This window comes from Dipodomys merriami, unplaced genomic scaffold (assembly GCF_024711535.1).
Source record: "Dipodomys merriami isolate MVZ:Mamm:240054 unplaced genomic scaffold, mDipMer1.0.p SCAF_59, whole genome shotgun sequence".
Taxonomy (NCBI): Eukaryota; Metazoa; Chordata; class Mammalia; order Rodentia; family Heteromyidae; genus Dipodomys; species Dipodomys merriami.
Window position 1 is genome coordinate 3,248,113 of NW_027206168.1, and position 27,489 is coordinate 3,275,601.

General features: G+C 49.9%; 3 protein-coding genes across 4 annotated transcripts; all 3 read right to left on the bottom strand.

Annotated features, from left to right (window-relative positions):
* Positions 1–198: 198 nt before the first annotated feature.
* Positions 199–12,657, bottom strand: Chrnb1 (cholinergic receptor nicotinic beta 1 subunit). The gene is made up of 11 exons (XM_070001378.1): positions 12,594–12,657; positions 12,374–12,513; positions 11,432–11,476; positions 10,490–10,599; positions 10,284–10,392; positions 9,816–9,963; positions 9,362–9,571; positions 4,066–4,289; positions 1,826–1,998; positions 1,367–1,514; positions 199–1,049 (listed from the first exon to the last, which is right to left on the bottom strand). Exons 1-11 carry the CDS (start codon positions 12,649–12,651, stop codon positions 909–911), a joined length of 1,506 nt encoding a protein of 501 aa, XP_069857479.1. The 5' UTR covers positions 12,652–12,657; the 3' UTR covers positions 199–908.
* A 231-nt stretch (positions 12,658–12,888) lies between these two features.
* Fgf11 (fibroblast growth factor 11) lies at positions 12,889–18,436 on the bottom strand. The gene is made up of 5 exons (XM_070001379.1): positions 18,181–18,436; positions 16,347–16,457; positions 16,073–16,176; positions 15,338–15,536; positions 12,889–14,867 (listed from the first exon to the last, which is right to left on the bottom strand). Exons 1-5 carry the CDS (start codon positions 18,371–18,373, stop codon positions 14,797–14,799), a joined length of 678 nt encoding a protein of 225 aa, XP_069857480.1. The 5' UTR covers positions 18,374–18,436; the 3' UTR covers positions 12,889–14,796.
* Positions 18,437–19,788: 1,352 nt separating this feature from the next.
* On the bottom strand, positions 19,789–23,278 carry Tmem102 (transmembrane protein 102). 2 transcript variants are annotated; one of them, XM_070001508.1, is made up of 3 exons: positions 22,594–23,278; positions 21,242–22,497; positions 19,789–19,890 (listed from the first exon to the last, which is right to left on the bottom strand). In XM_070001508.1, exons 1-3 carry the CDS (start codon positions 22,805–22,807, stop codon positions 19,852–19,854), a joined length of 1,509 nt encoding a protein of 502 aa, XP_069857609.1. In that variant the 5' UTR covers positions 22,808–23,278; the 3' UTR covers positions 19,789–19,851. The 2 variants fall into 2 exon arrangements, with proteins under 2 accessions (XP_069857609.1, XP_069857608.1); XM_070001507.1 differs by lacking the exon at positions 19,789–19,890 and having other exon boundaries at positions 20,412–22,497.
* Between the last annotated feature and the right edge of the window lie 4,211 nt (positions 23,279–27,489).

The following is a 27,489-nucleotide window of genomic DNA, read 5'->3' on the forward strand; positions in this document are numbered from 1 at the left end:
CCAATCTACCCAGGCTGGCTTTGAACCATGATCCTCAGATCTCAGCCCCCTGAGTAGCTAGTGTTACAGGGGTGAGCCACTGGGCATTTGGCTACTGCTCAAGCAGCCACCACTTAGCCATTCATGGCATTTAGAATGAGATATATACTATTATTAGCTTCATTTTACAGGCATGGAAACAGATATAGAGCAGTTCAATGGTTTGAGCATCAAAACTATTACCTAAGTATTTAAATGCATTTTTTCTTTCCTCACAAATACAGCCTTTTAGAAATAACTTTTTAAATCCTGAACGTAGTGTTTATTGCACAAGATAACAGAAAAATAAAACCAGAAATTAGTGCTACCATGCAAATATAGACACTATTAATTAAACGCATCTCTTCAGAATTTTTTTTTCCTCAACAAATGTCAAGCACTATGATTCAGACTGTGTGAGGTGCTGAGCACATTACAGTGAATGACATTTTCTGCCATCCTAATAAAGTTGTTTGGGTTTTTGGGGGGCCCGGTCGTGGGGCCTGAACTCTAGGCCTGGGCGCTGTCCCTCAGCTCTTCAGCTCAAGGCTAGCACTCTACCACTTGAGCCACAGCTTCACTTCCGGCTTTTTTCCCCCTGGTTATGTGGTGCTGAGGAATCGAACCCAGAGCCTCAGGCATGCAAGGCAAGCGCTCTACCACTGAGCCACCTTCCCAGCCCCCTAATAAAGTTTTGACATTCAAATGGCACTTCAAGAACTAAGTAAGTAAGCTGATAAGCATTTCAGGTGGATATAAAGCATATAGCTTATTAGCCCTCCATCTCACTTCAAAGCCCAGAAAGGAAATCAGAGACCTAATCCCTACTGAAAGAGTAGAAAGCAGAAATACAGAGCTTTCAGAGTACAGGTTCAATTAACCTTCAGTCTTCAAGGAAAAGGGTCTTCCGGGGGCAAATGATACGTGGCATCTAAGAAAATGACCAGGGTTCCGACGCTCGTGAAAATGATGAAGGTCCACAGGAAAAGGCGATCCACTACCATGGCCACAAACTGCCAGTCCTCCTTTAGCTGAGGGTAGACCGAAGAAACCACCTTAAGCTTCAGGCCCAGATCTCTCTCCATCCCCACCCCCACCCCCAAGCCCACCTCCACAGCTCCCCGTGAGCATCTTTCTACCCTGGGTGCGAGAAAAGAGCGAGCAGCCCAACTGGAAAGTGTTGGAGTAGAGGAGTAGGAGTAAAGGACCAATCGGACTGCAGGGGCGGGGCCAAATGGAGCATATTTCCAATCAGAAACTGAAGCGAGTGCTAGGGGTGGAGCTTGGATTTGGGGGGTGAAGCCAGGGCCTTGGAATCCCTGCCCGGCTGCCCGCTCGGTGGTCTTACAGCATCGTAGTCCTCTTGTTCCTGTAACTGCCGAGCTATGTAAGTGATCGAGGAAATGACCTCCCGTAGTTCCTGAGGTAGACCCACAGCCCGGTTGGGACCATCGATAAATCGCCGTAGATCCGGGGCAGACAGTTCAGGTTGGAACCTGTAAGACGTGAGACTATTTGAACTCGCCACGGGAACAGAAAAGAACAACCAGAGCCTGTGACCTAGACCCTACTCCAGCTTCCTCCTCCAACAGACTGTCATATCTCAAAACCTTTCAAAGGCCCTTCAGCATCTCCCCTCCAGGGGATAGTTCTCCAGACTTCTGCAACTTCGCCTAAGTTTTAAATGCTATCTTTCCCCAGAGGAATGGCAGAAGGGAAACTACAACTCCCATGGTGCTGGACCATGGGCTAGGCCTTCTGGGAATTGTAGTTCTTCCTCACTAAAGTGGCTGAGTGTAGGTCCTACCTGTTGGGTTTGGGGAAGAGAAAATCATTCGGCGGCTTTCGGATAAAATATTCATCTGTTCCCCGACCCCAGCCACTTCCTGGAGAAGAAGCCTGTTGGGGTTCCGGAAACTGGTCTCTCTCAGGTTTGGGCCTCTTCAGACCTAGGTACCCAGGGAGCTTGTGAATGAAGATCTGTAGAGTAAACGAGTTGTATTAGGGAGCTCTCATGTCTTCAGATCGTGGGGGTAAGCAGCCATCTACTCTATTCCACGAATCCATTCCTGTGCATCTCTGCACATAGTCCCCACAGTATTAAACAGACAAGGCAATGAAGCTCTAAGAGCATATCCCTGTCCCCACAGCCTCCCTTTGATCCTAGAGATTGAACCCTTCCTGGACTTTTCTTGATAAACAGTCTACTGCTTGAGCCATATCACAATCCCTTTTTTTTTTTTTTTTTGGTTGGTTGTGGGGCTTGAACTCTTGGCCTGGGCACTGTCCCTCAGCTCTTTAGCTCAAGGCTAGCACTCTACCACTTGAGCCACAGCACCACTTCTGGTTTTCTGGTGATTTATTGGAGATTAGAGTCTCACAGACTCCCCCGCCCCAAAAAAAAAAAAAAAAAAAATTTTGGTTTTGTTTCTTTATTTGTAGCTTGGAGGTTTGAACTGAAGGCCTTGTGATTGTTTGATTTGCTTGCTTGGCTGGCACTCTACAACTTGAGCTATGCCTCCATTCCTGCTATTTGCTAGTTAATTTGGAGATGGAGTTTAGCAAATTTTTCTGCCTGGGCTGGCCTCAAACCTTAACTTTCCAGATCTCAACCTCCTGAGTAGCTAGGATTATAAGTATGAACGAATAGTGTTTTGCTTGATACGCCTTTTTTTTTTTTTTTTTCTTGTCAGTCATGGGGCTTGAACTCTGGGCCTGAGCACTATCCTCGAGCTCTTCAGCTCAAGGCTAGTGCTCTACCACTTGAGCCACTTCCAGTTTTCTTGTGGTTTATTGGAGATAAGAGTCTCATGGAGGGGCTGGGAAGGTGGCTTAGTGGTAGAGCGCTTGCCTTGCATGCAAGAGGCCCTGGGTTCGATTCCTCAGCACTACATAAGCAAAAAGAAAAAAAAAGCCAGAAGTGGCGCTGTGGCTCAAGTGGTAGAGCGCTAGCCTTGAGCTGAATTGCTGAGGGACAGCACCCAGGCCCAGAGTTCAAGCCCCACAAGTGGACCCCCCAAAAAAAGAGTCTCATGGAGTTGGGCGCCAGTGGCTCACATCTATAATCCTAACTATTCAGGAGGCTGAGATCTGAGGAGCACTAGCCCGGGTAGGAAAGTCTGTGAGACTTATATCTCCAATAAACCACTAGAAAACTGGAAGTGGTGCTATAGCTCAAGCAGTAGAGTGCTCACCTTGAGCTGAAAAGCGCAGGGACAGCGCCCAAGCCCAGAGTTCAAGCCTCACCCCCCCCCCCCAAAAAAAAAAAAAGTCTCACAGACTTACCTGCCTAGGCTGGCTTTGAACCATGATCCTCAAATCTCAGCCTCCTGAGTAGCTAGGATTATAGGTGTGAGCCACTGTCGCCTGGCTTGAGTCTTTTTTTTTCTTTTTTTTTGCCAGCCCTGGGGCTTGAACTCAGAACCTGGCACTGTCCCTGAGCTTCTTTTGCTCAAGGCCAGCACTCTACCACTTGAGCCACAGCACCACTTCCAGCTTTTCTGTATATGGTATACAACCCAGGGCTTCAGGCATGCTACACAAGCACTCTGCCACTAAGTCACATTCCCAGCCTGATGTCTTTTTTTTTTTTTTTTGTCAGTCGTGGGGCTTAAACTCTGGGCCTGAGCACTGTCTCTGAGCTCTTCAGCTCAAGGCTAGCACTTGAGCCCATTACCACTTCCAGTTTTCTGATGGTTAATTGGAGCTAAGAGTCTCACAGCCTTTCCTACCTGGGCTGGCTTTGAACCGTGATCCTCATATCTCAGCTTCCTGAATAGCTAGGATTACAGTTGTGAGCCACTGGCCAATACATTATTTTTTAAAAAATGGAATCTCAATCCATCCAACGGGGACCAGTTGCCTCTGCCTGAAGAATCACCTTTGTAATTTCCTTAATAAGAGTTTGATAGTAATAAACTCTTGCAGCTTTTGTATATGTATACACACACACGCACACACACACACAAACACATCTAGACTTGGTGGGAGGGAGGAGTAATATCTGGACAAAAAGGAATGAACACAGGCTGCGGGAATCTGTCTTACCTGACGGACCCAAAAGGGCATTTGGTGAGTATGGGGTGAGCGGTGGTGCAGGTTGAGGACCACCACACTCAGGATGACTGAGAAGGTGACGAGGATCATGGTGAACATGAGATACTTGATAATGATGGGGACTGACAGGGACGTCTCAGGTACTTTGTCTGCCAGCAGCAGCAGGAACACAGTAAGGGTCAGCAGGGCAAAGATTGAGAGGCCCATTTTTTCTCCTAGGAGGGAAGAGGGGAAGGCAGAAGGATTAGTGCTTTGCCAGAAGGATATCACTATGGCAGAGTTAATGGCCATATTCCCAGCCCACACAAAGATAAGCCTTTTCTTTCTTTTTTTGCTGGTCGTGGGGTCTCAATTCTGCGCCTGTACACTGTCCCTCAGCTCTTCAGCTCAAGGCTCTACCACTTGAGACACAGCACCACTTCTGGCTTTTTTCTGCTTATGTGGTGCTGAGGAATGAAACCCATGCAAGGCAAGCACTCTACCACTGAGCCACCTTCCCAGCCCCTCAAAGATAAGCTTTTTAGGAAGGCTGTTTGTATGCAAATCATTCCTACACTTGTTTCTCCAGCCTGGACTTCCCTGATCTCCCAACTCATGTCCAAATGCCTGTTCAACCTCTTCACTTAAATAGCCAGTAGGCATCTAAAACTTGTCCAAAACCTAATTCTTTCACCACTATGGTTTCCTCCATCTTATAAATGGTAATTCCTACCTTTCCTGTAGCACTCTCCCCCCCTACCCCCCACCAAGTTTACAACAAACTCAGTTGGCTCTACCTTCAATATATATTCTGAAACTGATGACAAATACTACACTGGCTCTAATCACTATAACCATGTTGTTAAAATATAAAGCAGATTATATCATTCATTTTCCCCAAATTGTCTTGTGATACCTCATCTTCATCATGAAAGCAAAGTCTTACTTGGGTGTTATGGTATGTAATCCCAGCACTCAAGCTAGAGGATGAGCTACATAGTGATATGGGGTGTGTGTGGGGGGGGGGGGAGGGGAATTAGGAAGGGAAGGAAGAAAAATAGAACAAGAAAAATACTATGTTCTACAAGACTTTCCTATTAGTTTCCTGCCTTCATCATGTCTTCATCTTTATTTTCATTCAGTTTTTCAGTTATATTGGCTGCCTTCATTTCTTGAATATATAAGGCACTTTCCCACTGGGCGCTGGTGGCTCATACCTGTAATCCTAGCTACTCAGGAGGATGAGATCTGAGGATCAGGGTTCAAAGCCAGCCAGGGCAAGAAAGTCCGTGAGACTCTTACCTCCAATAAACTATTAGAAAACTGGAAGTAGCTGTGTGGTCCAAGTGGTAGAGTGCTAGCCTTGAGCTGAAGAGCTGAAGGACAGTGCCCAAGCCCAGAGTTCAAGCCCCATGACTGACAAAAAAATAAAATAAAATAAAATAAAATAAAATAAAATAGAGACTTTCCCATTGGAGAGCCTTTGTACTTAACTGTTTCTTCTGTGTGGCATATTTTTCCATCAAATACATGCCAGTGTTTTCCTTTCCTCATTCAAGTCAAACAACCCCTTTTTTTCTTTCTTCTTTCTTTCTTTCTTTCTTTCTTTCTTTCTTTCTTTCTTTCTTTCTTTCTTTCTTTCTTTCTTTCTTAGTTTGTAAGTATACTTTTACCATTTGAAGTTCAAAAGATCAACATTCATGTAGTAGTGACTGATAAAGTGACCTAACATATTGCTTAATCTATTACAGAACATTTGAGAGTCATGGATAAACAAAAGAATGATACACAATTAGCTAGTTGACATGGAGATCAACTAGCTTGAGAAACATAGATAAAATTTCAGACAAAAATGTTATTTTGGTGTGTTGAGCATAGTAGTGTTTGATAGAGATCAGGAGCCTGAAGGTAGAAGGGCTCAAGGCCAAATGTCCCCCATACTATGGGGCAGATAACTAAGTATCTTTTCATTAAGCTTCCTTATCTAGCCGGGCGCTCATGACTCATGCCTGTTATCCTAGCTACTCAGGAGGCTGAGATCTGAGGATCACAGTTCAAAGCCAGCCCAGGCAGGAAAGACCGTGAGACTCCTACCTCCAATAAACCACTAGAAAACCAGAAGTGGTGCTGTAGCTCAAGTGGTAGAGCGCTGGCCTTGAGCTGAAGAGCTGAGGGACAGCGCCTAGGCCCGGAGTTCAAGCCCCACGACCAACCAAAAAAAAAAAAAAAAAAAAGAAAAATGGACTCATTACCTTGCTCATTTGATTGTAACCCCTCTGTACAGTACTTTCACAATAAAAAACTTATTAAAAAAAAAAAAAAAAGAGTCTCACAGCCTATCCTGCCCAGGCTGGCTTTGAACCCTGATCCTCAGATCTCAGCCTCCTTAGTAGCTAGGATTACAGGCATGAGCCACCAGTCCCTGGCTTAGGTTTCTTTCTTTCTTTTTTTTTTTTTTTTTTTTTTGGGTCCGGTCGTAGAGCCTGAACTCTGGGCCTGGGCGCTGTCCCTCAGCTCTTCAGCTCAAGGCTAGCGCTCTACCACTTGAGCCACAGCGCCATTTTCGGCTTTTTTTTTTTTTTTTTTGCTTATGTGGTGCTGAGGAATCGAAGCCAGGGCCTCATGCATGCAAAGCAAGCGCCCTACCACTGAGTCACCTTCCCAGCCCCCTTAGGTTTATTTCTTGATTGACTCTCTTACTAAATGTACAACTCTACAAGAGCCGGGATTTTTTTTTCCATTCCAAAGACTTGAACTCAGGGCCTGGGCACTGTCTCTGAGCTGCTTTTGCTTAAGGCTAGGACTCTACCACTTGAGCCACAGTGCCCCTTCCACTTTTCCTGTTTATGTGATACCAAGGAATGGAACCCAGGGCTTCATGTAAGCTAGGCAAGCACTCTACCACTAAGCCACGTTCTCAGCCCAGAGATTTTTTTAACTATAAAAATTTGTTTTTGAGACAAAGTCTTCCTATATAGCCCAGCCTGGGCTTTAACTCAATCTCATACCAAATGCTAAGATTAAAATGTGTATCACCATGACTGGGCCTGGTTAGAGAGACAAACTCAGGGTGCATTAAGTACTCAGGTCATATTAGGTAGGTAAGCAATCCACCAGTGACCTACATCCCCAACCCAATTAATTCTTTCTTTCTTTCTCCTTCCTTCCTCCCTCCCTCCCTTCTTTCCTTTTCTTTTTTGTCGGTTGTGGGGCTTGAACTCTGGGCCTGGGCGCTGTCCCTCAGCTCTTTGGCTCAAGGCAAGCGCTCTACCGCTACGGTGCCACTTCGGTTTTGTGGTTAATTGGAGATAAGAGTCTCACAGTCTTTCCTGTCTGGGCTGGTTTTGAACTGCAATCCTCAGATCTCAGCGTCCTGAGTAGCTAGGATTACAGGCCTGAGTCCCTGGCAGCCAAGGAGATGGAGTCTTTTGAGGCTGGCCTTGAACCTCTATTCCAAATCTCTGACTCCCAAATAGCTAGGATTACAGGCTTGAGTCACTGCACTTGGCTTTTTTTTTTTTTAATTCACTCATGCATTCACCATTCATGCATTTGCTAATGCCTAGTAAAATATAGATACTCAAAAATATAGTTGCATGAGTGAATGGACCAACCTCTATATATTTTCAGAGAAAATATAGCAATAGGATCTAAAATTGAAATGATATACAAGGATGTTGTATACAATGAAGCAGCATATAGTATACAAGGTACCTTATTCACCTGTAGCATACAAAAGACATTGCAAACTAAGGATGTCAGGCCTTTGAATTACAGGTCTGATTTGATTAAAGGCTTGAATTAAATACCCTGGCCTTAACCGGGGTAGCAATAGAGACACTACACCTCTCTGTGTGATGTCATGATTTAAAATTTCAGCTTCTATCCTTCTCTGTAAAATGAGAATGGCAGTTTGATACCTTGAATGGTCATTGTAAAAATTACAATTAATACATATAACATGTTCATTGTATTACCTTAAAACAAGTATTCTTAGATTTTTTTTTTTTTTTTTTTGGTCGATAATGGGGCTTGAACTCTGGGCCTGGGGGGCGCTGTCCCTGAACTCTTCAGCTCAAGGCAAGCAGTCTACCGTCTGAACCACAGCACCACTTCTGGTTTTCTAGTGGTTTATTGGAGATAAGAGTCTCATGGACTTTCCTGCCTGGGCTGGCTTTGAACTGTGATCCTCAGATCTCAGCCTCCTGACTAGCTAGGATTACAGGCATGAGCCACTGGCACCTAGCCTCTTTGATAATTTTCAAAAACTCAACTAAACAAACAATAAATACATATATCTTACTGAGTACCAAGCATAGGTTGTTGTCTGTTTTTGTTTTGCTGGTACTGGGGCTTGAATTCAGGGCCTCATGCTCTCCCTTAGCTCTTTTTGGTCTAGACTGGTGCTCTACTACTTAAGCCATACCTCTACTTCCAGCTTTTTGCTGGTTAATTGGAGATTAGTTTCACAGACTTTTCTTCCCAGGCTGGCTTCACACCTTGATCTTCAGATCTCAGCTTCCTGCATAGCTAGTATGACAACCATGCCGGTCAGGCATAGTTTTTGTTTGATTTTTTATTCAGGCATAGTTTTGTTAACTTAATATAATCCACTGCATCAGGATAAGGATTGTCCCCATTTCCAGATCAGAACTTAAGGGAGAGGTACCCTGAAACTACATTATGTTTCTAGAGAAATGTTAACGATTATTTCTGAGAGATTGAGAGTTAAAGCGTAAGTGTGTGTCTGAAAAGTGCAGGGAGGGAGGTTTCCAGGATTCAGAAAAGACACAGTAGAGTTGGCTTGGCTTGGAATTTGGTTGGTCAGGGAAATGGAGGTTTCATGAATAAGAGGCTAGGACTGTTAGGGGAATTGTGGGAGGCCAGCAGCAGAGAGAATGTAGGACCTAAAGTTGAGTCTATTGGTAGGAGGGTTGGTGGGAGGGAAAATCTGGGATTTCTGAAGTCCAGTCCTTGATAGTTCCCATTGGCAGGAAAACTCAGCCTAAAGATCAAGGGGAAGGCCGGGCGCTGGTGGCTCATGCCTGTAATCCTAGCTACTCAGGAGGCTGAGATCTGAGGATCGCGGTTCAAAGCCAGCCCGGACAGGAGAGACCGTGAGACTCCTATCTCCAATAAACCACCAGAAAACCGGAAGTGGCGCTGTAGCTCAAGTGGTAGAGCGCTCACCTTGAGCTGAAGAGCTGAGGGATAGCACCCAGGCCCAGAGTTCAAGCCCCACGACCGACAAAAAAAAAAAAAAAAAAAAAAAAAGATCAGGGGGAAGAAGCTGAGCTAGGCCCCTTACCTGCATCTGGTGGTAGGTAGAAGACAAAGATGGCCAGGAGAGTGATGAGGATGCATGGGGCAATGACATTGACCAGGTAGAAGAGAGGTTTCCTTCGGATGATGAGATAGAAGGTGACTTCCTGATGCTGTCCTTCCCTCCCTCCCCTTGGATCCCCTGGCGGCTGGACTAGCCGAGAGGGCTTGTGGATAATCTCCCATTGGCCGTTCTCTGGAGGAGTAGCAGAAAAAAAGAAGGGCACAGTGATGTGGGAGATGGGTCAGCGCCTGGTATGGCACACTATGCTGGGAAGCCCATCCCTAATAAGAATGAAGTCTCAATTTCCATATTTGTAAAGTGTTGATAGGGCACCCAGCTTGCTGACCTCACAGGGTTACATTGAGTATCACTGGCAGTATACGTTAGAGACTGGAATTCAGAAAGCCTATGGATTTTTGGAGCCATACCCACTCACCAATGAAAGTCCCTTCATGAATGTAGATTTCCTGCCGTTCCTGCCCATCAGGATCCAGGCCTGTGTGCAGGCTGACCTCTGAGCTGTCATAGCTGTATGAACTAAACACCATGGTACAGTTCTGCCAGTCAAAGGGGAAGTAGGTGACCTGGAATGGGGGAGAGGGAGAGAGTCACTGGAGCTGCCTAAGAATGGGTTAGGGGCAAGGTCAATGGTGAGAGAACAAAATATGGAGCACTAAGGAAATAGGGATCACTAAAGGAAATGACAGGTAAGTGAGGTGCAGAGGAATCAGAGTTATTAAGGGGAGATGGAGGAGGATCACAGAAGATTGGAAGTCAAAGCAAGTGTATAAGGGATAGTCAGTGGAAAATCAGGACAAACAAAAGCAAAAGTCATGGGGATAGTGGAGAAGGATAGAAATTGCTGGGGAGTTAGAATGTCTGAGAAGAGGTGGAGCCTGAAAACCTGAATGCTGCAGCTGCTTCGATAGATGCCAGGGGGCTGCCAGCGCACCGTGCCATCGGAGGACACCACGACATTAATATCCAAAGCAACGTCAAAATTTCCATCATTGCTGCATAGAAGGATTCTCTCATCTAGGATAGGGACCCATCCCTTGGAGGCCCCGCCCCTCCAAGGCACCACCTTCCCAGGCTTAGGAAAGATCCTACTTGTTCAGCAGCACCACGTCAGGGAGCCACACAGATTCAGGTGTAATGCGAAGCAAGTCGATGCCATCGTATTCTGCAGGATCCCAGCTTAGTCTATAATCGGTCCATTCCTAGGGAAGAAGAAGCTGAAGGGCTCTTTGTGGCTAGAGGCCAGAAAAGGACTTGAAATGTCTGAAAGGAAGCCCAGGAAAAAAACACAAGGGAGGAGCCAAACAGGAGAAATGGACTGTGGTGAAGAGTTGTAGATTCTGGCTATAGCTCTGCTTTCACTCACTTGGTCTCCTATTTTTAATGTATAAAACCAAGAGTGTACTAGCTTTTCTCAAAACTGTTTTGCTTTCACACTGTAGTTTATGATTCTTTAGTGAATGGAAATTCAAATTGGTGGCCCTAAACCTATTTTTGTTTCTTTGTTTTTGTGCCAGTACTAGGTCTTGAACTCAGGGCCTGGGCAATATTCCTGAGCATTTTGGCTCAAGGTTAGTATTCTGCCACTTGAGCGACAGCTCTACTTTCAAACCTGTTTTTTTTGTTTTTGTTTGCCAGACCTGGGGCTTAAACTCAGGGCCTGAGCACTGTCCCTGAGCTTCTTTTGCTCAAGGCTAGCACTCTACCACGTGAGCCACAGTGCTACTTTTGGCCTTTTCTGTTTATGTGGTACTAAGGAATGGAACCCAGGGCTTCGTGCATACTAGGCAAGCATTCTACCACTGAGCCACATTTCCAGCTCCCTGTTGGTTTTTCTAATAGAATGAAGACTGCATCTGTCTCACTTAGGAATTAATGACTGAAATTTTGTTTCATTTATAAATGTATTTTCTGATGTTATGATACAAATATATAAATATATATATGTATATATATTTTTTAACTGGACCTGGACATTCTAATAAATTGTAAAAGGAGTGGAATGCACTTCCCTACTCCAGGAGATCTCCATACCAGGTCTAAGTACACCTTTGTGCTCATCTCTTCATCTTTCTCGTTCTAGAAAGGAAAATTGAAAGAGTAGAGGTGAAAAGGGTGGATAGAAATGAGCGGGCTGGACAAATAAGCCTCTCCTAAGAAACTCTGTTTCTCCCTTTTTTTTTTTTTTTTTTCTTTTTCTTTTTTTGTCAGTCGTGGGGTTTGAACTCTGGGCCTGGGCGCTGTCCCTCAACTCTTCAGCTCAAGGCGATCCCTCTAACACTTAAGCCACAGCGCCACTCTTGGTTTTCTGATAGTTAATTGGAGATAAGAGTCTCACGGACTTTCCTGCCCGAGCTGGCTTTGAATCGCGATCCTCAGATCTCAGCCTCCTGAGTAGCTAGGATTACAGGCGTGAGCCACCAGCGCCCGGCAATTCTGCCTCTCTCTGAGACCCACCATTGTAAGTCAGTCCAAAAACCCATCTCTTAAAAGGCCGCATTAGATTAAGCCTAAATTCGACTTCAGAAACACTCTCCTACGATCTCGGCCTCATTAGAAGCCAACCCTTCTAGCCTGTCATCAGGCTCTGTCCAGGGGCCCCGCCCACAGTTTAGAATCCACCCAACCCAAATCTCCGCCTACGGCCATTCATTGACCTGTCCAGCACATAGCTCCGCCCACTGCCAGAACTTTATTCGGTCCTGCCTCAAGGACCACTCCCTCTACTTCAAGATCCGCCCACAGGCCGGTCCTGTAGCTGGGCAGCTCTACTTTGGACCCATCTAGCGGCCACGCCCACGAACTTGTTCATTGGCCCGATTTCTACCCAATCTCCGCTAACGGCTTGTCCATCTTTCTGCCTAGTTTCCTCTCAGATCCCGCCCCCAAGGCTGACCATCCATTTGGCCTTACCGAAAGCCACGCCTCCCCAGCCGTTCCACCCGTCCAACCTCAACCCCCGGCGTGCGCCCTCACCAGGCTGATGAGCTGCGCCAGGATGAGACCAACGCTGACCTCGACGCGATCTCCCAACTCCCGCGCCGGCCGCACGGAGCTATCATAGCCCGAGAAAAGCTTCTCGCGGAGTCGACCCTCAGCTTCCGAGCCAAGGGCGCCTGCAGGAGGAGAGCGCTAAGTGAAGTCCTTGTGCCCGGCCACGACCGTTGTCATTGCCTCTTGGGGGAACTAGATTTACCTGGGGCGAAGGGCGCCCCCAGCGCCCCCAAAAGCAGCAGCAGCGCCCCTGAGACCATAACCCGGCCGTGTCGCTCAGTGATTTTGCTCTGAGAACCACTGGAGCTGCCAGAGCAGGGGAAGTGACGAGGCGCCCAGGAATGTGCACCTGTTGCTGGGGGGGGGGCAGCTGCCAGCCCACCCGCCCTGCCTGCCCTCGGGACTCAGTCCCGCCCCAGCAACTGCTGTCACTCACCACTTACACATGACAGACAACACTTCAGTCATACAAATCGTCTTTAATTGAGAAAGCGTGGAGACCTGGTTCTCTGGGAGCAGAGCCAGGAAATGAGTGGAGTCTGTGGGAGGGGGAATTATAGGGGGGGGGGCGTCTTTTGCAACAAGCCAGAGGTAAAAGAGCCTGAGGAAAAGTGACCAGCCTTTGAGCATACCCCTACCTAGCGATCCTGCCCAAGATTAAAGTGGCTCAGGAGACTCCTTCCAAGTTCATTAATGTGATTCCCAGTCTTTCCTAGGTCTGCCACTAGCTCTGTGTTTTTATTGTTGTTTTGTTGTTTTTCTTTTTTTCAGAATCATCAAGTCCTTTGGGGGTACTTAAAACCAGGCTGAGGTTATAAGCTGTAAGGTAAAGCAAATTCTATTCAGAAGCTCTGAAGGTGTATGAGGTCTAGGACCTAAGAGGTTCTCACCCTCCTTGGCCTTGACCTATAGGGAACAAGAGGTGGAACTTATTGCTTAATTTAGGGTTTCCTTACTGGGGAATGTCAAGGCTGTGTCCCATTTGTCCTTTTTTATTCTAGACTCATTATCCTTAAGGACCTCAGCTTTAAAGGGGACCTAGAAGGAATTCCTGCTGAGGTAGCTAAGTGTTCATGTCCCCCGCAACCAGACACAAGTTCAATTATGCTATGGTTTTGGCTCCTTCTTCCTCCCAAGTATAATAAGCCAAGGATTACTCCAAAATTCTATTCCCCTTCCCCAGACTCTGTTTTTCTGGCAGAAACCCATCTACGATGCAGGAACTAGAAACAGTATGTATAAATAAGAAAGAATAAAAGTTTTAGAAAATTATCTAGGAAAAACAAGAAGTGGTTCTTGATTCAACTAGAACTAGTTACTTGTTTATTTATTCCTTTTGTTGACAAAGGGTCTTGCTATGCACGTAGCCCAGGCTGGCCTCAATTTTTTTTTTTCTCAATCTACTACCTCAGCCTCCTGAGTGCTAGTATTATAGGCATTTACAACCATGCCTGGTTCAGAAATAATTAGTGCTTTATGAATCATAACTGTGTCCTTTTCAGAGTTCATTTTTAATAGATATTATTAGAGAAGATGGGAAGGTGGGTCTAGAATTTACTCTAGAGCAATAATATGGCTATATAGGCCCTAAATCCATCCTGGAGAGAAGGGCTGAGAGTCATGGCCTATGTCTTAGAGCTGAGATTAAGGAGGAAATATGGCTCCAATAAAGGACTAGAACACCATGCTCTAGTATTGAGTGTCTCTGGGATAAGAAGGTTAAACCTCTGGTGACTTGAGACTGGTCCCAGTTCAGGCGAAGGCCAACAGCTAGATAGAGCTCAAATCCAGCCTTTTTCTACTTAGAAGCCAGGGATCCATCTGGGTCAAGAATAGAAGCCTGATGGATCCAAACAGACTTTGGTAGCATGTCTGAATTCCGTTGAAGAGCCCTAGTACAGAAATGGCCTTGTCTGGGGTGTCTGGTGTACAAGAACTTCCCAGACCAAGGCAAAAGGTAGAATGGGGACAGAAGGAAACTAATCCTGAGCTCCCGTGGATCTATAAATCTATGGCTCAGTGGCAATGAAAAGAAGTATAGAGCTGAGCTGGGGGTGGGGAATATTTCGGTCCTGGCTTTGTTAGTTTTGGAACCCCCAGCACCATCTCAGGAAAAGGCTTTGGGGGTTGTAAGTGTGATGGGGAAAAAAATGGAGTGATCAGCCAGGACTATTTTCAGACATCCCCTTCTCTAACCCTCTCGGGGACCTAAGGCTCTAAAAGTCTCAGCAGCCAGCCCCTAGGCTTCTTCAGGGTAGAGCACCTAGTATATGGGACGTGGCTGTTCAGGGCATATGTGTGGCAGCTGGGGTGGACAGCAGGGCCAGGAGCAGGGCTGAGAGATAGGCTGTGGTGGTGGCTGGCTCACTTGCAGTCCGCGGAGCCTCCAATCCAGGGACTACATCTCAGGGGGCAGGGGGACTGGAAGGGGAAGTCTCAGGGACACTGTGGAGAGAAGGCTCCCGGTACATGGCCACTGTGAAGGGGAGAGAGAAAGGAGCAGGGAAGGAGAGTTAGGCACACAGAGACTCAGGTAGGACCCCTTGCAAGAGTTCTCTTCCCCTGGGCTGGGAAGGTGGCTCAGTGGTAGAGCGCTTGCCTTGCATGCATGAGGCCCTGGGTTCGATTCCTCAGCACCACATAAGCAAAAAGACAATGGTAGAGCACTAGCTTTGAGCTGAAGAGCTGAGGGACAGTGCCCAGGCCCAGAGTTCAGGCCCCATGACTGGACCAAAAAAAAAAAGAGTTCCCTTCCCCTTCACTTACCCTCTGAGAACCTCCACCCAAAGAAGGAAGCTTCCCAAACCCCAAAAGGTTAAAGTCTTTCTGTCTTGGCCAGTTATAACAGCGTTTCAACATTCACAGGCTGATTTGTGTGCCACTAAATGTCTATGTTAAGGTCAAGACCCTCCCACATGACCCACCTCTTCTTGAGTTTATACCCACCCTCCAGGAGTTTGGGCACAAAGTGGGCAGCTGCCTTGGTCTTCTTGACTCGATTTCCCTTCATAACTCGGCCTTCCTTGTCTAGGCCTAGGTACCAGGCCCTCCCAGAACGGCGTTGTCGGTAGAGAGCAGAGGCATAGAGGACATAGTAATTCTCAAAGACACATTCCTTAAAGCGACACTCAGCTGTGAAATGTGGCTGAGGAAACAAAGACCCAGAAAGGCATACACAGAGAAATAGAAAAACACATCACTGGCGGAAGGAAGCTCTTCAGAAGAAGAAGCCAGGTTATAATGGAGGAGTGGGGGAGAAATGGGCAGGAGGGAGGAAATTGCTTCCTTCCCATGTAGGGACCACAGTAAAGTGAAGACAAGGAAGAGCTGGGTGAGCCACTGAGGGTTCCAAACCAGACTTGGGCACTGGGCTGGAATAAAATTCCTTCCCCCGCTCTCTTTTAATCTCTATCCTGAATGAGTGCAGAAATGAGTAATAATGAAATCTAGAGGAGATAGGCTGGAAAGTGAACTCTTGAAAAGGCTGAGTCGAACTCCCAAAGAACCTGGGGGTACTTGGCTGGTTGGGGAGCAGGGATTAAATACACCCTAGAGAAGGTAGGTAGTGATGGTGATCCACCAAAACTGGAGCGAGGGGAGGAGTCCTGAGTGCAAAATCTGAGGCTAAGGAAGGTTGTGTAGATTGGGGGCGTCCCCAGTCCCCCAGCTTCATTGTCTCACCGAGCTGTACAGCAGCCCCTCAGCATTCATGGCCATATAGTGTCCCAGCTTAGCACTCTGAATGGTGACCACTCGGAGCCCCACAGGGATCAGGTTGAAGTGAGCTGGAAGAGAGAACATATCAGTACTCAGTCCTCTCATCTGAGCCTCTCCCTACCCCCTATCTTGTCTCTGCTGCTTGTGGGGGGGGGGGCAGGGAGGGCGGATGGACTGAAAGCAATTTTCTGTCCCCATCTTCCCACTTCCCACCCCGGCAGCTGGCTTCCCCTCTCACTGAAGGAGCTGGTGTCCTCTGGGGTGCCCTGGATGCTCCCGTCGGGATTCGCCTGGAGGTAGAAACCCTGGCGGCAGAACAGTTTGGTGACTATGCCTTTGAGCTGAGGCTCTGAGAGAGAAAGAGAAAGAGATTCATCTTTGAAAAATGACATCCCTGTTCCCAGAAACATACCTACAACTTGGCGGGATCACAAGAAATAAAGAAGGGAGAGGGTCTTGGGCCCCCAGCTCTCTTCCCTCCAAGGAAGCTCTCCCACCTCTCTTTGGCTCCTGGGGATTCGCTGGGAGGATGGGGGGGAGTGGGGAGTAGGTCCCTTGGGTTTCCTCTAACCAAGAGCTTTCAGTTTAATTTATTGAAATTTATTTAAATGGCTTAATTCCTACTCTACAGCTCAACCGGAGGGGGGAGGGGAGGGGAAGGAGGAGGAGGAGAGATACATCAAGAGGCATTAAAGAGAGAGAGACAAGCAGGGCTGCCGAATGGGCAGTGTGTTTGCGAATGTGGGGTGGAAGACGTCAAGGTGACCACAGAGAAGGGGCTCCCCCTCAGCAGTGGGGGTGGCACTGGGCCTGACGCTGACTCAGCACCTGCTGCTGCGGCGGCCGCTGGGTTGGCTCGAGCCTTGCCTTGGCCCAGCGCCGGTCTGTCTGACACTGACCCATCTGTCTGTCTGTCTATCTGTCTGTCAGTCTGCTGGCTCACGGAGGGGGAGGGAGGGGGGCGGGAGACGTTCTCCCTGAGGCTCAGTTCCCCCCCTCCCACACTTTCAGCCAGGTAACCTGCCTGGGATAGGGGACATTCAGACCATAGCAAGGAAATGGGGGGAGGGGGCCGGCCAGATGGAGAGGCAGGCTGAGTCACGTGGGGGCCGGGTCCCACTTGGAGGGTGGGCTGCGGACCGTACCACTGCGGAAAGCCGGGGACGAGGGCGCGAGGGCGCGAGGGGCTACCTCTAGGGGAATTGGGAGCCGACTGGAGCGGGGCCAGAGGGGACTCCCTCCCTGACTGCTGGACCTGGACCGGGACCACATGCTAACCCTCACAACTCTTCTCTCCAGTCGCCCTTCGCTGCCGGCTTCCCCTGTCCCCCATTGTAGGTGGTACGACCCCCTCCCCCAAGTCTCTCTGCCTTTCTCCAGAGGTGAACTGTGTGTCGAATTCCTCCTGATACCGGGTTCTCGGAGCCTGTGGGGCCCGATTTCAGAGTCGCACGGGGGTAACGGGAGGGGGTGCCGGGTTCCCCTCTCGAGGCGCAGGTCTCAGGAGGAGGGCGCGCGGGGCGGGGCGGGGAGGGGGGTCCTGGCTGGCGAGGTAGCTGCAAGGACACCCGAGGAAGAGCTGGGGAAACTGGCTCTGAGCTAGGCGAGCTGGACCGGGAGGAACAGAGCCAGGTCGGGGAAGAAGGGGGGAGAGCCGGAACGGGGGCGGGGCGGCCCGAGATGCAGAAAGTCTCCAGGTGACCCAGCGTCCAGAAGAAACCCCCAGGCCCCTAGGCTCTGGATTTGAAAGAATCGCGAGAACCAGCACGTAGACAGAGGATGATGGGGGTGGGGACTCCTGTTTGGGGAGGGTAGGCTGGAGCTGCGAGGTTCGGGGCTCCAGATTTGGCCCCTCAAACCTTCTCCCCCCTTGCCCTCGAAAGCAAGGAGACTCGGCGTTTTGGACGAAAGAGGAGGGAAATTGAGGCATGGTCCGATAGACTTTGTGGTCCTGACCCCTTCCCCTTCCACTTTGGGGGACCCCTCCCACTGTCGGGTGGCATTCTTCGGAGTCCCTGGCCTTAAGCTCCCAGGCAGAGAGACCCCGGACACCCCGCCCCAGCCGCACTCACCCGGGCCGCGGTCCTGCCGCGCGGGCCGCCCCCCGCACAGTCGCACCTTGGACAGCAAGATGAGGAGCTGCTTCTGGCAAAGGGACTTGGTGCCGCGGGGACACACGCGCCGCTGCGCCGACACCGGCCGGCTACCCCCGGGCTCACGGACCTCCCGCTTCTGCCGGATCAGGCTACTGGCCAGTGCCGCCATACCGCTTCGGGAGGAGACACCCCCAAACCAGCAGGCGCCCGGAGCGCGCTGGGCTCCCCAAGAGGAGCCCTCTCACCGGGGCATGTTGTGGATGTTCAGGAACCAACTCACCGCCCCACCCACAGGACCTGAGGTTAAGCCCCAAACTCCCCCAGATTCCCCTACAGCCACCGGCTCCCACCCTTCCCCTCTGATCGCTCCAGCCAGCCGATCCAGCAGCCTGTGCGCTCCTAAATGGACCTCACCCACGAATTTTGTCTCCTACTGAAAACTCGCCTCCTTCGTCCTCTCCAGTGTCTTTGTCCTCACTTTCTCTATCCCAAAGCCAAGACCCCCAAATTCCTCACAGGTAGTCCCAATAGCCCCAGGCCCCTTTCCTCCCAATCTTAGGGCCACCCACAGGCCTACAGAGCTTTTCTAATCCAAGGGTGTGGGTCCTCAGCCGTGGGGATATTAGCTCGCTCCACCCTTGCTGAGCCGCTGTCAATGTCAAGCAGGAACCCAACCGTGGTGCCTTTTGCTTTTCTCTGAACCTTCCAGTAGATCTCAGACTCTCCAGACTGTCCAAGTTCAGTGAGAAGGGTTACCCAGACCTTGTACCTGGACAATGGCCTTTTTCACTGTCCCCCTCATTTCAGGCGGCACAGACTGCAGCTGCTCAAGACCCCTTCCTTCCCTCACCCGTCACCCCACCGCTCCTGTGGTGGTCCCCTCCCAGTCAGCCCTTCCCAGTGCTTGTACACCAGGTGGTTTTCTAGAGGACCCTGTCACATCAAAACAAGGAGCCTCCCTCCCTCCCTCTCTGTCTCTCTCTCTGATTACCCCTTAAATTTCCTCAGGAACAGCTGGTGCTGTTTAGATCCCACGCCCTCCAGTCTAACCAGCCCCTCAAAAGAAGAGTGCACCCACGTTGTCACTACTTCCCAAATGTGATCAGGCCCCCAGTAAGTCAGAACAGCTTCCTGCGACGGGCTTTCTTGTCCTCCTGGGACTGCCTGAAGCACCCCCTCTTCCTTTCCCCGACGCCCCTCAACCTGTCCTGTCTTGTTGATCCGGAAGACGGGTGGCGCTGGCTCCAGCTGCAGGCTCCTCCCTCTCTGTCCCCCGCCAGCGGAGATTCCCCCCACGCCGGGCTGTGTGTCCCGGACCCCCAGGAAGGAGTAAGGAAGTCTCTGTAGAGCGCCCCGGTCCGGCGAAGTCAAAGCACTGGGCCTGGCGGCGGGACCCGGCAAGCGATGACAGCGGCGGCAGCGGCTGTGGGAAGCTGAGGCGGCGGCGGCGGCGGCGGCAGCGGTGACAGCAGCTCCCCCTCCTCCGAGAGCCAGCCCGGGGGCGGGGCGGGGGGCGGAGACGCTGGGAAAGAGGGGGGTGATGTTGGGCGGGCGGAACCCCGGGGTTCCTTGGATGCTGGGAGTGGGGACCGTCTCAGAGGCAGGCGGTACAGCTGAGACAAGGCCGCACTTCCCACTTCTCGGTGTTCAGAGGAAGAGGGACAAGAAATTCTTCTGAACCGAACCCTGGATGGTCGAGAAGTTAGGGAGAGGTTAGGTGTCAGACGAAATGACAGTGGGCCGGAGAATGGAGAGCCACCCTAACCTGGGATGGAAGTGAGGGTGGAACTGGATGAAGAAGGGGAGTGGAGATGGAGTTGGCCATGAGATCCAGCCTCAGGGTGTGGGGGGAATCTTTTTTTGGGGGGGGACTGTGCCTTGAGCACAAAAGCTCAAGGATAGGGCTGGGAAGGTGGCTCAGTGGTAGAATGCTTGCCTTGCATGCATGAGGCCCTGGGTTCGATTCCTCAGCACCACATAAGCAGAAAAAGCTGGAAGTGGCGCTGTGGTTCAAGTGGTAGAGCGCTAGCCTTGAGCTGAAGAGCTGAGGGACAGTGCCCAGACCCATAGTTCAGGCCCCACGTCCAGAAAAAAAAAAAAAAGCTCAAGGATACCGCTGTACGGCTTGAGCTACAACTCCACTGCTGGCTTTTTTTTTTTTTTTTTTGGCCAGTCCTAGGGCTTGAACTCAGGGACTGGGCACTTCCGGCTTTTTCTGTGTAAGTGGTACTGAGGAAGGGAACCCAGGACTTCATGCATGCTAGGCAAGCACTCTACCACTGAGCCACATTCTCAGCCCCACTTCTGTTTTTTTTTGTAGTTAATTGGAGAGAAGATCTCATAGACTCCTTCTCAGGCTGAGTTTGAACTGCCATCCTTAGATCTCAGCCTGAGTAGCTAGGATTACATGCATGAACCACCAGCTCCTGTCAATAGTTCTGCGCTTTTATTTTATTTTTTCAGATCATGGGCCTTGAACTCTGGGCCTCAGCACTGTCCTTGAGCTCTTTTTACTCTAGTCAAGTGTTCTACCACTTTGAGCCACAGAGCCACTTCAGTTTTCTGGTAGTTTATTGGAAACAAGAGTCTCAAGAACTTTCCTGTCTTGTCTGGCTTTGAACTGCAATCCTCAGATCTCAGCCTCCTGAGTAGCTAGGTGTACAGGTGAGAGCCACCAGCGCCTGGCAATATCTCTTTTATGCATGCCAAACTGATCGTATTCCATACCTCTCTCCCTTCCCATATTTTGTCAGCAAATACATTTCTCCCATCTCTACTGACTTTAAAAGAATTGGGGAGAGATTTGCAGGAGAGGCAGCAGGGTGTTTGGGGGCTGGGTGGGTGGAGAGAATGGAAGAAACCCCAGGGAGGCCTCCTGGAAGTCAGACTTTGGGCCCAGGTCACAAGTGTGTCTCCCTTGGGAGAGACAAGCCATCTTTTCGTCCTGCTTCTCAAACGAACACTTTCCACCGGAGTAGGAGAGTCTTTAATGGGCCCCGCCCCCCACTCCCGCTAAACCACCCCCCTTGCGGGCAACCTTGGCTTCCTCCACCGCTGCTCGAAGGGCCTGGGCAGGGTCTCCGCGAAGCTGAGCCAGTGCTGCCAACAGGGCGACGGAGCAGGCCCCTGCATACAGCTTCCGACCGTTCAGAAAATAGTGAGGCAGCGTCCCGGCCTCGAGCACACGGCCCAGCTCATCCAGCAGCCCAAGGCAGCAAGCACCCGCATTTTCCGGCCGTGCCAAGTAGAGCGCGGGCAGTCGCTCGCACGCCCAGTACAGCAGCGTCCGCAGGAGGTAGGGCGCTGCGGTCCGGGTGCCGGCCACCAGCGGGCGCAGCAGCGCCTGGGCCGCCGCGTGCGCTTGCAGGAGCGGCGCTGGGATGCGCGCTTTGAGCGCCAGCTCCTGGCGGGCAAAACAGAGCTGCCAGCGGGAGGTGCCCGCTTGCTCGGTGCCACCTCCCGGCGCCAAGTAGAAGGAAGGCGTCTCGGAGGCCAGAGGACCCGCCCACGAGTGGATCCGAGCACCTTCGGGCCAACCTGTTACCGATACCACGGGGATCAGGTCAAAGAGCAGGAGGCGGCGCGGGGGCCTGGGCGTGGTCAGGAGGATCGTGGTGAAACCCGCGTGTCGAGCTGCGTGCACCAGGCGCGGGGCGCCCGGCACCGGGGTTAGGGACTTAGCGACCTCAGCCAGAGTTGTAAAGAACCAGGCGGCCACCTGGGCCGGGCACAGTGTAGGCCACTCCTCCCGAGCTTCCGACGGTTTGGGGATTGGGCATTGGGCCGCCGCCCCGGGAACGTCACCACGCGTTTTCAAAACTGAGGTAGAACCATCATCGGTGACGTCATGCTGCGACGATTCGGTCCCTGAGAGGTCACAGGGCGCTTTTCCCAGAGACTTGGGAGGCTCGTAACCGTGCGACGGGGCCACAGAGTCCTGCTGTTCTTTGTCACTTCTTCCTTCGCTACCGATTTGAAGAATCAAATCGCGTTCGTCGGGGGCTGGGGGCCCTAGGCAGTCCTGCCAGGCACCCCGCTCCGTGGCTTGGCACACCGGCCATGGGAGGCGGAGCCACGCGTAACTGGAGTCCAGATCCAGCTGTAGCTCTGGCCCGGTGCCGTCCAGCGAAAACACCGGCACTAGGAGGGTGAAGCCGGCGTCGTAGTGAGGTCCCCGGGTGTAGGGACCTAAGGGCGCATGCCCCAGATCCAGGGAGCCCTCGCGAATCCCACCGCGGAGCAGCAAGAGCTCTGCCTGAGCCGGAAAACGGGGATCCCGGCGATGAACTAGACCTAAAGGAAAACAGCGTCGTCTAAAAGCCGGATCGTAGTGGGGTGGGGGTGAAGCTGAGGGTTGCTTGTTACCTCCAGGCAAGAAGGGTTACTTACCGAGCAAAGAGAAGACGAAGTCCTTAGCCCGAAGGAGGTCGGCTCCCGGCTTGGGCCCGTCCCTCCAGCTCTCCTGCACACCCAGCTCCTGAATGAGCTGGGTCAGTTCCTGCAGCTGTGCGCCTGAGCAGAAGTCGATGTCCGTGAGCGGCCGGGCTGGAGCTGGGGGCGGTGGGCCCCACCAGGGGGCACCCCCCCAGACCGCGGAAGCCATGCTAGATCGTTATTTTTTTTTGGCCTAGGGACAATTTAAAAAACCAGCCGGAGGTTCCCTAGACGTGTCTATCCTTCTCTGCCCAAATCTCTCCGGTTCTTTTCTCTTTTCAGGGCCGAGTAGGTGCCCCAAGTCTATAAATGGACCTGCTGCTAATGAGTTCTTAGTTTTCAAAAATGAACAAATGAATACCTCCCTCGTCCTGGCCCTTTCCTCCTAAGCAGGTTGCGGCCCCTCCAGAACCTGCTCACCTGACTCAGCAGGCACTTCCTACCGATTGCACTAGCCAGTCTTCGCCGCCGGTCCACCAGGTTCACCTTCCCGCCCCTGGTTCGCCTCCCTTGCTCTCTTTTTCAGGAGAGGTTCATAGATCTGTAGCTTCCCTTTCAGGTAGCTCCAAAAGTGGGGGAGGAAAAGGACGGAAGGATTCAACAGGTAACTTCTTCCTGATGCCCATAGGCCTACGCCCCTAAATTTTGACCACGCCCTTTTCTAGAGGTTGTCGGGGCGGCTCCGGACTGGTCCCGCCTCCAGTGAGCGTTCAGTCCAGCTTTTCATGGCTCAGACAGCTCGTGCCTCCCTGGGAGTTGTAGTTCGTTTCTCCTGCTTAACAGCGCCGCCATGGAGCCACGCCTCCACATCTTTTTTTTCTCTCCCCTCATTCAGCTGAAGTGGTGCCTAATGGAAGTTGTAGTTCCTATGATGATATAGTATGCTGTGGTTAGCCTATCCCCACAGAAACATTCCTTGGAGTTAGAGGGATAATTGGTTTTGAACAGCAAATAATAAAGGGTATGTCCTATATTCGTGTGTGAGTAGAAATACCCTGGTCACTTAGACATAAGGATCCTTTCATGAAATAATGATTTCCTCATTTTAGAGACAGAGACTGCAACTTAGAAAGGTTACAAATGATTTGAGAGGCAGAGGTAGAAAGATTGCAAGTTGAAGGCCAGCCTACCCTTTCTTAAACAAAAAGTTGGCTCACGCCTGGAATCCTCAGACCTGAGGATTCACTGTTAAAAGCCAGCCTGGCCAGGAGCCAGTGGCTCATGCCTGTAATCCTAGCTACTCAGGAGGCTGAGATCTGAGGATCTCGGTTCAAAGCCAGCCCGGACAGGAAAGTCCATGAGACTCTTATCTACAATTAACCACCAGAAAACTGGAAGTGGCACTGTGGCTCAAGTGGTAGAGTGCTAGACTTGACTTGAAGAGCCTAGGGACAGGGCCCAGGCCCAGAGTTCAAGCTCCATGGTCTAACCACCTCTCTCCCACCCCCCCCCCCCCTAAAAAAGCCAGCCTGGGCAGGAAAGTCCAGGTTTTTTTTTTTTTTTGTCAGTCATGGGGCTTGAACTCTGGGCTTGGGCACTGTCCCTATGCTCTTCAGCTCAAGGCAAGCGCTCTACCATTTGAGCCACAGCACCACTTCCGGTTTTCTAGTAATTTATTGGAGATAAGAGTCTCTCGGACTTTTCTTCCCCAGGCTGGCTTTGAACCACGATCCTCAGATCTCAGCCTCCTGAGTAGCTAGGATTACAGGCGTGAGCCACCGGTGCCCAGCTGAGATATTTTATTTCTTTCTTCCCATCCTTTTTTCTCTTTTTTTTTCTTTGTGCCTGTTCTGGTGCTTGAACTCAGGTGCTGACCCTGAGCTTTTTCTCTAGGTTGACATTGTTAGTATTATGCCCACCTTTGGTCCTCAGCTCCATCCATACCTGAGCCCCTTCTAGCCCTGGAGTTCTCCACATACAGCTGGCCCCTCCCTCTCTCTGCCCAGACCCACCTGAGCTCCAATCTACCTCACTTCCTACCCAGAGACTCCCCTGATACCTGGATAGAGATTGATCCCATGTGTTCCCTCTCTAGGGGAAATATGGCTCCTCTAATAAACCTTGTAATAATCTTTCTCCTGTGCCTGTCTGCTTCTGTGTGGTCCCTTGGGATGGATGTGATGGATCCTTTCAGGCACTCTACCACTTGAACCATACTTTTACTTTGAATTTGAGATAAGATTCTCATGGATTTTTTTAACTTTTTTTTTTTTTTTTTGCCAGTCTTGGGCTTGAATTCAGGGTCTGGGCATGATCCCTGAGCTTCTTTTGCTCAAGGCCAGCACTCTACCACTTGAGCCACAGTTCCACTTCCAGTTTTTTCTGTGTATGCGGTACTGGGGAATTGAACCCAGGGCTTCATGCACGCTAGGCAAGCACTCTACCATTAAGCTACCTTCCCAGCTCCTCTTATGGACTTTCTTATTCTGGCTGGCTTAGAACCACAATCCTTAGATCTCAGCCTCTAGAGCAACTAGGATTTCAGGCATGAGCTACTAGCTCCCAGCTTGGAGATATTTTCTTAAATTCAGTGATGGTAACTTTAGGGTAGGAACAGACAGGGCCTAACATTGTAATGGACATATGACTGGTGGAAGAGAGACATACTAGGAACACCCACCTCAGACGTGGAGGAGTCCTGGTAGGGAAAGCACTTGGGAATTTCACAGTTATTTGTACACGGAAGAGTTAGCAGGGCTAGAAAAAATAAAATAAAATAAAAAGGCCGGAGGAAACTCAGCTTAGCTAGGTAAGAGCAATGGAAAAAAAAATTGGGGGGGGGGGGTCTGGTCGTGGGGTCTGAACTCTGGGCCTGGGCGCTGTCCCTCACCTCTTCAGTTCAAGGCTAGCGCTCTACCACTTGAGCCACAGCGCCACTTCTGGCTTTTTTCTGCTTATGTGGTGCTGAGAAATCGAACCCAGGGCCTTATGCATGAGAGACAAGCACTCTACCACTGAGCCAACTTCCTAGCCCCTGGAAAATAAGGACAGGAAACTGCTTTCAGTAACCTAGGCTACCAGAGCCCAGAATCAGGGGTCAAATACAGCTCCAACACAAAGTAGAACCAGGAGCCAGGATAATGGGTTAGGAAGTCAGGAAACTACTAGTATGTTTGTAGATCAAAACAATCCATTGGTGGACTGGACTTTTATTTTTTCTGCCTATAATCTCTCTCTTTAGAATGGGATAGTCCTAAATATTTGGACATGAGAATTAAGCAGAGACACTTGAAAAATTAAAGGTCTATAAAGGAAAAGCCTATAAAGACTACAAGAACCAGAGCTCTGGGCTTGGAAGGTGGCTCAGTGGTAGAGTGCTTGCCTTGTATGCATGAGGCCTTGGGTTTGATTTCTCAGCACCACATAAGCAGAAAAAGCCAGAAGTGGCGCAGTGGCTCAAGTGGTAGAGCACAAGCCTTGAGCTGAAGAGCTGAGGGACAGCACCCAGGCCCAGAGTTCAGGCCCCACAACTGACCAAAAAATCAAAAAAAGAAAAACCAGAGCTCCATTTGGGAAAACTACACCTCAGAGGTCCCAATTACTGACAGGCCTTTCCCCTCAGCCACTAGGAGTAGGGAACTGAGATCACCAAACTACACTCAAGAGGCCATATCAGGAGAACTGAAGACTAGGTACGTTCTTAGAAAAGGGTAACCGGGCATCAACCATCCCTACCTCTAACCTCCTCCCTAGAGGATGACCTCTGAGCCACCCTAAAAAGAACAAGGTTTAGCCAGGGGCCTGTGGCTCACACCTGTAATCCTAGGTACTCAGGAAGCTGAGATCTAAGGGTCAGGGTTCATAGCCAGCCTGGGCAGGAAAGCCCATGAGACTGTTATCTCCAATTGACTACTAGAAAACTGGAAGTGGCAACTGTGGCTCAAATGATAGAGCGTTCACCTTGAGCTGAATTGCTGAGGGACAGCGCCCAGGCCCAGAGTTCAAGCCCCATGGCCAAAAAAAAAAAAAAAAAAAAAAAAAAAAGAACAAGGTTCAGCTGGGAATGTGGCTTAGTGGTGGGTAGACTGCTTGCCTAGCACTCATGAAGCCCTGGGTCCCATTCCTCAGTACCACATACACAGAAAAAGACGGAAGTGACGGTGTGGCTCAAGTGGTAGAGTGCTAGCCTTGAGCACAGAGAGGCTCAAGGACAGTGCCCAGGCCCTGAGTTCAAGCCTCAGGAAAAAAAAAAAAAAAGGACAAGGTTTGGGGAATGTTGAACACTTCTTCAACTCTAAAGCATTGCTTTCCAGTGCTATGGGACTTTTCTATGATGGAAATATCTTGAATCCAAGCTTTCAAACACAGTAGTCACCATCCACATGGAGCTGTTAAGCTCTTGAAATGTACATGAGGCTGATAATATATATATATATATATAATATTGTATTATATAACAATATATATGTATATATATATTGTTGTTGTTGTTGGTTGTGAAGCTTGAACTCAGGACCTGGGTACTGTCCTTGAGCTATTTTTGCTCAAGGTTAGCACTCTACCACTTTGAGCCACAGCACTGCTTCCAGTTTTTGGGTGGTTAATTGGAGTTGAGAGTCTCCTAGGGATTTTTCTGCCCAGGCTAGCTTTGAACCATGATCCTCATCAGCCTGCTGAGTAGCTAGGATTATAGGCATGAGCCACTAGTACCCAGCTAAACAATTTTTTTTGAGACAAGGTCTTGCTATGTACCCTATTTTATTTAGAAAATTATCTGCTTAATTTTACCTGGTCCTAACATACCCAAGCTGGCTTCAATCTCTGATCCTTCTACCTTAGCCATTTAAGTGCTGTGATTCCAAGCATTTGCCACCATACTCATTTTAAATTTTAAATTTTAATTGACATTGT